The sequence below is a fragment of the Neomonachus schauinslandi genome, chromosome 4 (genome assembly GCF_002201575.2).
Source record: "Neomonachus schauinslandi chromosome 4, ASM220157v2, whole genome shotgun sequence".
NCBI classification, from domain to species: Eukaryota; Metazoa; Chordata; class Mammalia; order Carnivora; family Phocidae; genus Neomonachus; species Neomonachus schauinslandi.
The window spans coordinates 8,748,972-8,760,347 of record NC_058406.1 but is presented as its reverse complement, the minus strand read 5'-3'; the positions used below and the strand labels follow the sequence as shown (position 1 = coordinate 8,760,347).

General features: G+C 55.3%; 1 protein-coding gene across 1 annotated transcript in view; it reads right to left on the bottom strand.

Moving 5' to 3' along the window:
* Positions 1 to 942: 942 nt before the first annotated feature.
* Positions 943 to 11,376, bottom strand: part of TNFRSF8 (TNF receptor superfamily member 8) — a 31,099-nt gene continuing 20,665 nt past the window's right edge. Inside the window, exons 10-12 of the mRNA XM_021684372.1 lie at positions 7,402 to 7,427; positions 4,824 to 5,031; positions 943 to 1,212 (exon numbers count right to left, since the gene is read on the bottom strand). Coding sequence (XP_021540047.1) covers positions 968 to 1,212; positions 4,824 to 5,031; positions 7,402 to 7,427 — 479 coding nt within the window. The 3' untranslated portion in view covers positions 943 to 967. The remainder of the gene's footprint in view (positions 1,213 to 4,823; positions 5,032 to 7,401; positions 7,428 to 11,376) is intronic.

Genomic DNA, 11,376 nt, shown 5'->3' with positions numbered 1-11,376 from the left:
GGGGCCACTGGGCTCCGAGGGCGTGGCAGGTGTGGGGAAGGCGCATGTCCCCGGGACAGAGCAGAGGTGCCCACGGAGCAGGCAAGGACCCAGGAAGGGCCCAGGGCTCCCCTTCAGCAGGCCCTTCTCCAGGCGGCAGCTGGCTGGGGAGGGTCTCCTGCAGGGGCAGGGTGCTACAGCTGCTGAGCGTCTGCAGACCTCTGGGTCCTAAGATGCCTCCCACGGAGGGGACTGGTGGGGACCTTGTGAGACCAGTCAGGGACCCCAGGCCTCCAGCCCACCGTGAGGGCTACAGAATAGGGGAGGGCTGGCAGCACCAGGAGGGTCTCACTCGAGCCCTGGCAGGGCTGGGGGCCAGGCTGGGCACTCACCTGGACACAGGGCACAGAGCACCGTGCGCTGGCTGTTGCCAAGATGGGGCCAGCCGACGACGCCCCACCCCTTGACGTCCCTTTTGACTCAGGAGCGACCATGGCAGGCGCTGGCTCAGTGCCCACAGGGGGCCACGTTACAGTAACTGGGGGCTGCTGGCATGGCGGCAAGGTCCATGTGAGAGTAGAAGGCACAGGGGGATGCCTCCGCCGCAGGTGAGCCCCGGCCCCAGCGGTGTGATGCTCAGGGCCCTGGGGGCATCTTCCCAGCACTGGCAGGAGACAAGGTGCCCAGTCTCTGCTGTCTGTCCGCTGTTCCAACAAACACTGCCATTCAGATCCAGCCCCTAGGTTGTCTCTCCTGCACAAGCCCAGGCTCCCCGAGGGTCTGAGCTGGGGGGCAGTGGTCGGGGGGGATGCAACTAGAGACGACCAGAACCCCCTTGCTCCAGGCTGCTCTACCCCTGGGTGTGGAACCTCAGTCCAGGCCACACGGGGCCTCGGCCACCAGCCTGGTGCCACCAGGGCCACCAGGGCCACCCTGGCCTCCCGGGGGGGCACCCCACTGCCCTCTCAGCCCCAACCCAGGCCAGGCTTCATTTCTCGGAGACGGTCATGGGCAAGGGGGCCTCCTTTCCTTCCTCTTCTACTGAGAACATGACATCCCCGCAGCTGCCCAGAGGAGGCTCTGTCTCCTGCTCTGGGAAGTGGGGAGCATGGTCCACTTCCAGATCCTCCTCGAACTCAGGACCCGCCGGCCCCACCAGGCCCCGGCCCTCAGGCACCTCGGTCCTCACGGTCCCCACAATCACTGTGTCAGCCTTCATGATGTAGATCTTCTCTGCAAGGCAAAAGGATGGGTAAAGTGAGGGGACCGGAGCCCTAGCTGGACAGGGTGAGGAGGCAGAGGAGGGTCCAAGCTCCAACTCTGTCTCTCCTACTGTGTGGCTTCAGGCAGATGACACAATCTCTCTGACACACCGCCAGCCCCATCAACCTCACAGGTGTCCTGAGGCTCAAAGGACATAAAACAGCTAGAAACTGTATGCTAAGACTGGCTCCCTTGTGGGAGAGGCTCATGATCTTCTCAGCATTTAGGTGGGGATGGGGTAGGGAAGGAGAGCACAGCGTTGGGAGAGAAAGCGAGCCTGGGGCAGAGAAGGGAGGGACTGCGGCCCCAGTGAGCAGCGGACGTGCTGGCCACCGTCCAGAACCTTCCACACAACCCCTGAGTCCTCACACCACTGCCGCACGGTAGACAGTCTACTCTTGTCCCCGTGGACAGATACAAAGAACCTAAAGCCCTGAAAGGTTAAATTACCGGCCCAAAGTCGCCAGGCAGTTAGTAGAAATCTCGGCAGAAACTCCCACCCGACTAGCTGCCCTTTCCACTCCTGTCCGCGTGCCTACATCAGAAACCTGGGGTGACCAACGTGTTCCGGCTCGCCTGGGCTGCTCCTGGTTGTTGTAGTGAAGGTCCTGTGGCCTGTGGACCTTTTCAGTTCAGGTAAATCCAGACAGTTGATCACAGTCTAAGAACCCCAGCCCTGTTAATAACGAACACCAGCCTGTGATTCTTCGCTCAGGGCCATATTTCAGTGTTTGTTACTTATGGCCGATCTCCCGCCTGAGGCCTTCACGGCTGGGCCGTGACCTGCGCATAGTAGGACTGCTTGTGTGTTGCTTGGATGAATTGGCAGCGCAGCCCCTTAGAGGCAGGACCCCCTGCAGTCCTCACCACCATCCACTGTGGGGACGGGGGTGGGAGGGGGCACTTCAGAGGCTCAGGGGAGTTAAGTAAGCTGCCCAAGAAGCTGGGAAGTGAGGAGCCTGGCCTTCACTCAGCCCAGCTTCTGATGGCCTTGAGCTCGGGGCAGGGTCCCAAGCTCCCAGCAGCTTGGCCCTGGGACTCTCTCTGGAGTCTGAATGAGGACGCTCAAGAGGGAACTTGAAAGCTAGGGTGAAGCAGGGCGCTGGGGACCCCTACCTCTCTGGGTCACCCAGTTATACCCCTCTGATTTAGGAACACCCAAAAGATCTTTGGGGGCCCTGCACCCGCCACCCAATTGCATAATGCTGGCTCTTCTGTTTTGATTTTTAACACCTCCAGGAAAAAGGGAAGTGTTCAAAATAGCAGCGAGGACTAGAGGAAAGCTACAAGTGTGGCAAGCCCCTCACACACCCCAAAAGAGAAAGCAGGGCCCCAGGCCCCAGCCACACACCCTCCACCAAGGCCTGCAGGCCCTTTGCCCTGGGAGCCTGAGCAGATGGGCTAGGAAGAGGTGGGAGCCAGAGGTGGTGAAAGAGAGGGGACCCTGGGGAGTGAGACAGGGCACAGAGCAGCCAGACAGGACTAGAGGAGAAGCTGAGGCATATGGAGCAGGGTGGGAGAGAAGTGGAGGTGGGTTTGTCTGAAGAAGCCAAAGCCAGGGGCCAGGCTATCCCTCCCTCACCTCCGAGGGTCCTGATTGCTCTGACTCTATCCCTCATCACAGGGCTGCCCTTCCCCTCCCCCACCCCCGCCACAAGCTGGGAGGGGAAAGGAGGGTCTTTCAGGAGCTGCTTGAACCTTCTACCCACCCAGAGCTCTAGAATCCAGGGAAGTTATCTTGGTGGGGTGGGAGGTGAAAGGGCTCCCCCTGCCTGGTGCCCAGGGACAGAGGGATAGAGCTCAGGCTGCAGTTTGGTCCCCCTGGGGTACCACACAGGTTCAGTGGGGCAGGGGGTGCCCCCTGGGATGGTGTCAGAAGGACAAAAGGCTCCTGAGCGAACCTCCAAGGCCCTCTCCCAACCACCCTGCTTCCCAGCGAGGCTAAGAGGCCGCACCCCAGCCATCCTGGGAGCCCAGTACCTCCCTCCACCTGCCCCCGCAGTTCCGGGCACTGCACTCAGCACAGACCCAAACGTTCAAGTTAGGACTTCTTAGGAAATTTAAAGGAGATGCTTTGGTGGTACTGCCCCAAATAACACTCTTTTTAAATAAAACGTGCTGAAAGCTACAATGCCAAAAGTTTTGGTTTCATATTAAAGACCCTGCCCCAAAGAGTTCTATCCACCAATGCCTGTTATAGAAATGTGTAGGACAATTACAAATGCCTCTCTGGTATTAACCCAGCAATAGTTAACCCTCCAGAGAAGACAGAGATGGAGCTCACTAAGGCCTTGCCCTCAGGGAGCTCACAGCCAGGTGGGGGTGAGGAGGTGGGGAGGCCGCAAATACAGTCATACTGCTGGGGGCTGAGGATACTGGGTATGGAGGCCCGGCGTCTGAGGGAGCATAGCAGAGGGGCATTTGGTCCAGACAGGAGAGTGGAGAGGGCTAGGAAGACTTCCTGGAGGAGGAGGCAAATAAGCAGTGGCCTCAGGACATCAGGAATTGACTAGATTCAAAGGGGGAGTTGGCTGTCCCAGGTGAGGAAGCAGCTCCCACAGAGAAGCTCCAAAGGGAGGGAGGGCTCTGTCAACTCTGGAAACTGCCAGTGGGTGGGTGAAGTAGGCCAGAGGGGTCAGGAGGCAGGTGAGTCTGGGGGGAGGAGGCAGCTCGTGACCAGTGACCAGTCTGAACTCCAGAATAAGAATCCTGGTATTCATCCTGACAGTGACAGGGACCCCCACCCCCCACCCCCAGGAGGGTTGAAGTAGGGGTGCAGATGGGAAAGGCTTGTATATTGGTGGAGACACTCTGGTGTGCAAGGGTGGAGAGAAGCGGGAGAGAAGGCAGGGAGACCCTTGGGAGGCCAAAGCGGAAGGTCTGCCTGAGGCAGAGGGCGGCGGCAGTTCGGGAAGGGCTGGCCTCAATGCGTCTGCTGAGGCCCGCGCCGGTGAGGGCAAGCCAAGGGGTTCAGAGCCCCGCGGGCACGGGGTGAGGCCGAGTCCCTGCTCTGTCACCCCGCAGCTATGTGACAGGGAACATCTCCCCGCACCTACCTCACAGTGCCATTGCCCCGGGTGTGAAAAGGGGAGGCAGACACTGTCCTCAGAAGGCCACGTGACAAGAGAAGACTTCCGCCCAGACAAGTGGCTGGTCTTATTGTCACTGGCATGTCTCCTCCTGTCCCAGCAAGGGGCTCTTTGCTGGGGGTGGGGGCAGCGTTCACGTCCCACTTCAACGTTGGCAGGCCCGGGGGAAGGGGGAGCCTCTCTCCCCAACCTTCACCCCCACTCACCCAGACAACTTCACAAATGCTTGCAATGGCCCTGTGAGGGCCGAATCACTATTACTCCGATTTTCCAGAAATTTAAATTGGGCTACCGAGACGGAACAAGCTTTAACTCTCCCACAAAAAGCTGCTCCTACTTACAAGGGCCAGCAGGAGAACCCACGCCTCTTCCTCGCTGGGCCTTCCTGCCCCAGGGTCTCTGGCTCCCGTCGGGGGCCCAGGGTCCAGTGCCCAGCTCCCCCTGCCCCCTCAGCCCTGACCACACCAGGACCCTCCAAATCGGCAGACTCACCGATCCTGTTGTTGGTATGCTCTGAGGTCACCCGGGGCTCAGGAAGGTCCCTGGGGGATGAGGGGCTCCCGGCGGCGGGTGGGCTGGCTTCCAGCAGCCGCATGCTCTCTAGGCAGGCTGCCCCATTGGGGGAGGTCTCCACAGGCAGGGGGCTCATTAACCTCAGCTCTTCCATGCCTGACTCCACCACCGATACACTCTTCAGCTGCTGTGGGCACAGAGGGTGTGGAGTTGATGCAGGGTGCCCCCAGTCGCCCTGGGAAGCCCCTGTTTCTTCACCTCTGTAGACTCCAGTGAGTCTCCCTCTCTGCCTTAAAGCTGCCACACACCACCCACGGCTTCTCGGCTTTGAGAGCCTGATGCCCTGTGTTGAGTTTCAGAAGTCCTGTTGCTTTTAACTTGTACCAAATAACGACAGGAGCCAGAATCCCATACAGTGCTTGAGAATCCGCACAACCACCCTCTAAGGTGGCTAATATTAGCACCCTCCCCATTTCACAGACCAGGAAACTGAGACACAGAGAAGTCAAGTAACTTGCTCAAGTAAGTGTGTGGGCCAGCACTTGAACCCTGGCACCTCGCTTTGGAATCCATGCTTATAAGCCCCTGTGGGTAAGTGTGCACTCCAGACCCACCCCAACTCCGCAGCCCTGACCTCCCGGGACAGCTATCGGGTATGACGACACTAACGTATTCTAAAAATAGCTATATCTTCAGGAAAATGGTGGTTTCGTTTTTGACTTTTATAGGTAAGTATAAAGGTCTCATGAAGGGGCGCCTGGGTGGCTCAGTCCATTGAGTGTCTGCCTTCGGCTCAGGTCATGATCCCGGGGTCCTGGGATCGAGCCCCGTGTCGGGCTCCCTGCTCTGCGGGAAGCCTGCTTCTCCCTCTCCCACTCCCCCTGCTTGTGTTCCCTCTCTTACTTTCTCTCTCTCTGTCAAACAAATAAATTAAAAAAATCTTTAAAAAAAAAAGTCTCATGAAATGTTCTAACACATGCTATGTACCTCCAGCCTTCAAAATGGAATCAGTTCGAGTGATTCACAAAGTGTATCTACACAATCCTGATTATCCTTTTATAATCATCTGAAGTCCAAAAGACGGCATTTTAAACAAGTTACAGTGAAAACACTGATTCCCACGGCCAAAAAATGTTTGATTATCTCACAAATCATTAAATGCCTTTTTCATGAAATTTCCTGGTATTGTAACAGCCACTTATCTGACCCAAGCATATTTGAATGTGACCTCCCATAATTCGAAACTGAACTCATATTGTGGTTCTGTCTGTTATATTAAAAAATTAAAGGATGGAAACCTTTCTCCATCTATGAATATTTTGAGTTAAAAGAAAGTCACGGAAAAATTGATAAATGGAAAAAAAAAAATTGGGTGAACCATACATAGCTGAGACGCAGCCATATGGAGTGCTTTGTCCTGCCCCGTCCCTCAGCCCCAGAGGGCAACGTCCCTTCTCTCACCCCCGCCCCCCCGCCCCCCCGCCCCCGAGGCTGCTCCTGGAGGCTGGGCACAGAGCAGGGTGCCAGGCCCAGCCTGGTGAGGGCCAGGTGTCTGGGCCCCCTCCCCGGTAACTGTAGGTTCAGGGTAATGTTTGCAAAGCCCCTGGCCCAGCACCTGCACACAGCAAGCTCTTTGTAAAAGACAGGTGAAGAGATCCTTCCAGCTCAGGGCAAGAGTTCAGGGTACCAGCTTTGAAGCCACAGAAACCAGGGTTCAAGTCAAACCAAGGTTCGCTGATCTACTTTCCAATTGTGGACCCACCTCTCCTGTCTGTGCCTGGGTTTCTTCTTTTGTAAAATGGATGACAGTACCAACCTCTGAGTGCTGTCAGGACTACCCACGATAACTCTGAGAAGCACAAAGCAAGGTGCCTGGCTCATGGTAAGTGCTCCATACGGGATGGCTAAGTTTTCACTTTTTTTTTTTTAGAAAGAGAGAGTGAGCGTGAGCAGGAGGGGAGGGACAGAGGGAGAGACAGAGAAAGAATCTGGAGCAGGCTCCACGCTCAGCGCAGAGCCCGAGGTGGGGATTGATCTCATGACCCTGAGATCATGACATGAGCTGAAATCAAGAGTCGGACACTTCACCTACTGAGCCACCCAGGCGCCTCCCCCCCGCCCCCCCCTCTCGCCCCGTGATGGCTAAGTTTTCAAAGAGTCGTGCTATGAATTTGTCATCCCGGCTGTGAGAATGAGAACCACAGCGGAGTGAAGGAGAAAAGGGAAATGACCCCACCTGGCACCCGAAGTAGCCAAAACCAAATCCACGGTCTGCCAGGCCCTTCTGGAAGTCCCCGGCAGGATGAGCCAGGAGCCAGAGACTGCTGAGGGGTTGCAGCTCCCCATCGCCGGCCAGGGCCTGGCAGAGGCCCCACTGTGCTCAGAGCACCCCACATGGGGCAGACGCAGCCTGAACTTGCAGGGGGAGCCCGCACCCCGGTCACTGGGGGAGGGGAATGACCCACCAGCAGTTCTCAGAACCAGCGGCTCTGTTAGCAAAAGAGTCCGATTTTAGGGGCACAAAGCCGGGGAGGTGGGGCAAGGAAGGGCTACTTACTGTCGGGTTCCTCCAGGGCCTGGAATCTGCAGAAAGAAAAAGAGTAGTGACTTCACCAAGGAGAACCTGGCAGCTGCCTGGTCCTGCCCCAATCGACGTATGGGTGGCAGCTGACACTTGTCCGGCCCTCAGGCTGGACAAGAGTGGATGGTTTCAGAACCCACGCCCACACCCGGACACAGAGGCTCACTCGCCAGCCCTCGCCTGGGCAGCGGCTGCAGGAGAACCGGGAACGACCTCTCCCCCAACCGCTAAGCCAGTCAGCTTGCCCTGAGCTGGAAGGATCTCTTCACCTGTCTTTTACAAAGAGCTTGCTGTGTGCAGGTGCTGGGCCAGGGGCTTTGCAAACATTACCCTGAACCTACAGTTACCGGGGAGGGGGCCCAGACACCTGACTGGCACACGCCCCGGCTGGCGCCCAGGCAGAGGCTTCTGCGGGCTCAGAAGCTGGTCTGTGGCTTTGTAGCCCAGGGTCTAGAGAGCCCAGAACTCCCCGGAGCACCATGCAAAGCTCACACGGAGGACCTCAAGGCTGGGTGAGAGCAGGTGACCGATCCTGAGGACCTCTGCTGAACCCTGCGCTGGACACACCCAGAGCCAATCAACCCTGGAGGCCTTTGGTGGGAGTTCGGTTTTCTACTAGACACGCCTGAAAGAGCCTGTGTGACCACCCATGAGGAGGACAGCTGCTCATCATCATCCTACCACCTGCCATCTCCCTCTGCGGGACTCAGGAGGTGCTGCCTGATTCTTAGGGCGCAACTTTATCTTCTCATCCCAAACCCCCACCCTCCACACCAGCACTTCTCTCATATCAAATACGGGGCCAGGTCATGGCCAAGCATATGGTGACATTTAACCATGGCCCACTGGCCATCTGAGAAAGTCAGAGATGGCACCCAGGCATCTGGTCTACACTGGGCAAATCAACTCCCAGCATCGACCGTCGTCTGGGGACACACAGCCCTTGAGGAGTCCTGAGGAGGCCCGCTCAGAGACTTGGAATATGCTGCTGTTAGGTGTGCGTACCTGACCAGAGAAATCTGCTCTGAAAATGCCAGCGAGCTAAGTCATCTCCAGAACATTCTGACATCAGCAGCTCTGGGAACCACCAGCCCTGAATCCTAGCTGAAACATTCACTGGAGGCCAACCAACTGTGATACTACAAACAAGACAGGTGGTTGGAACGTGCTGTGTAGACACTAGGTCAGTTCAGGGAAACACTTACACGTGCCTCCTAAGTAACTATCAGCGTGCAAAAAGTGTCTAAAGAGGAAATGAACCAGATTGACGGTCAAAAAGAGAACACGTATAAAATGACACAATTCTGGATTCTTTCCTCTTCTTTTTTTATTTTTATTTTTTTAGAGAGAGAGAGAGAGTGAGTGAGCACAGGGGCTGGGGCTGGGGATGAGGGGGAGAGAGAGTCTCAAGCAGGCTCCACGCCCAGCACAGAGTCTGACACGGGGCTCGATCTCACACCCTGAGATCATGACCTGAGCTGAAATCAAGAGTCGGATGCTTGACCAACAGAGCCCCCAGGCGCCCCATCTGGAGTCTTGATTTAACAAATGTTAGTTTCCTTCGTCTGGTAACTGCTCTTCCCAGCAGAGTGGTCACCTTGGAAGGCCACAGCTCATTCCCGCTGGGTGGCCACTGTCTGTTACCCAAGCTACCGCTTGGGGAAATGCTCTCTGGCCTGAGGCACATTCTTTTAAATGATGTCAGTGAAGCCTGATTTTTGTCCTTTGAGAGTAATGTTGACTTTTGCGAACAGCCAGCTGTGGTTTGGGTGGCAGGGGGGGGGACAAGAGTACAACAAAGTAACAAGATAAAATAAAATAAAATAAAAGTGATAAAACTCAGTCTTGGAGAGGATGTGGGTAAAAAGGAACACAGCGGCTCATGCCCTGTGAACTGGTTCCATGTTTCTCAAGAGCCATCTGGCAGTGAAAACCTCACACCCTTTGACCCAGTAATCCCTCTTTACGGACACACCCTCAGGAAATAACCCAAGAGAATACAACAAGGTTGTGTGCAATAACCAAAAAACTGAAAACAAGCCAGATGCCAAACAATGAGGCAGCTTAGCAGTCTTGAAGCAGAGGGCTTCCTGGCAGGGAACCCCCAACACAACATCACTCCACCTTCCCAGCCTTAGTCCTCATATCTGGAAAATGGGACACAGCATGCCAAATTTGGAGGGTTTTTATGAAGACTAAATGAGACCCGAAACGTGAAGGTACCCAGTGATCAGTCATGCTGAGAGCACGTGCCTTGATATGATGTGATGAGAACAAGCCTGCACCCATGTGGTCTTCCTCCCCCAAAACCTGCAACCCCACTTTCACTAGGAGGAAAATATTAGCCAAATTCCAATAGAGGGGCATCCTGCACAAAACTGGCCGGCACTGCCAAGGTCATCAAAAAGAGGAAAGTCAGAAAAGTCCAGAGGAGCCCAAGCAGACATGACAACTCAATGTAACATGGTATCCTGGGCGGAAGCCTGGAACAGTAAGAAAATACATTGGCTAAAACCCAGTAAACCCAGGGGCGCCTGGGTGGCTCAGTCGGTTAAGCATCTGCCTTCGGCTCAGGTCATGATCCCAGGGTCCTTGGAGAGAGCCCCACGTTGGGCTCCTGGCTCAGTGGGGAATCTGCTTGTCCCTCTCTCGCTGCCCCTCCCCCAACCCCCACTGGAGCTTTCTTTCACTCTCTCTCTAATAAATAAAATTTTAAAAAAAGAGTCTCTTATTAAAAAAAAACCCAAACACCTAAGTAAATCTAAACAGAGTATGGGCTTTAGTTAATGGTAATGTGTCAATATTGCCTCATTCATCATGACAAATTCACCAACGTAAGCTGTTAACAATGGAGGAAACTGGATGTGAGGTACACGGGAACTCTCTGAACTATCTTTTCAAATATTCTACAAATCTAAAATGGTTCTAAAAATTGAAGTCTGTCGAAAATTTTTTTAAAATTTAAATGTGAAAAAGGGACAGTGCCCAGGAGGCTGCCTAGCATGCGGGGGGTCCCAGGACATTAACATGGCGCTGCGCTCATCGCACCAAAGAGAAGACCAGCATTTGATACCGACTCTTGGCAACGAGCATAAAACAACATAAAGGCGAAAAGGCAGAATCCAGAGGCACCAATGTCTGCCTGCAGCTGCCTCACAACCCACATGTGTACTTTGCTAACGACCCAGAACAAATCGTGCTGAGTACAGAGATCAGATTTCCTAAGTGTGCTTCCCCTAAAAATGTGGCTTCAGTCCACTGTCTTCATTTACTGGTTTCCTCGCTTTGGGGAGTAACTGCGAGATCTTCTCATAAACGTGTCCGGCACCCAAGGACATAAGTCCAGGGACACATGAGGCATCGGTGGCGCCCCCGGGACAAGGACATGTTCTCCCAGGGGCTGCCGTGAGGGCCACTCCAGCCGAGCCCGTGAGTTCTGACACCAATCCTGCGGTCCTGTCCTTCCCAGTCACTCTCCCCTTTCAGTCCCGGCCCCCATCTGGCCTGGGGGCCTGGCTGCCATGGGAAGCGAACAGACCTGAGGAAGGAGTCTGGCACAGAGGCTCAGCCAGGCTTTGGCAACGGGCACCCCTAATTCAGATCTCGGCTCCTGGGAGATGCCGCTGATTCCAGGGTGAGGCCACGGAAGCACCAGGTAAGTTGGGATCGTCTTAAAGAAGTGCTCAGAACAGGGAAGGATGGGACAGAAGGACGCTGGGGCCAGCTTCAAGGACTGAATCTGAACATCAGAATAACGATGGCAAGAGAATCAAATAGAAAGCCACCAGTCCATGCAGATATAAATAGAGAGGAAGAAGAAAGTGTGATGAGGAACTGGTTATTCACAGAGCTTCGCAGTACCTCCCCCGAAAGTGCTTACTGCTTGCCAAGGAGAAAAGAACAGCCTCGTGCAGGAGCGGCCTGGCAGGGAGCGCTCACGCCAAGTGTTCC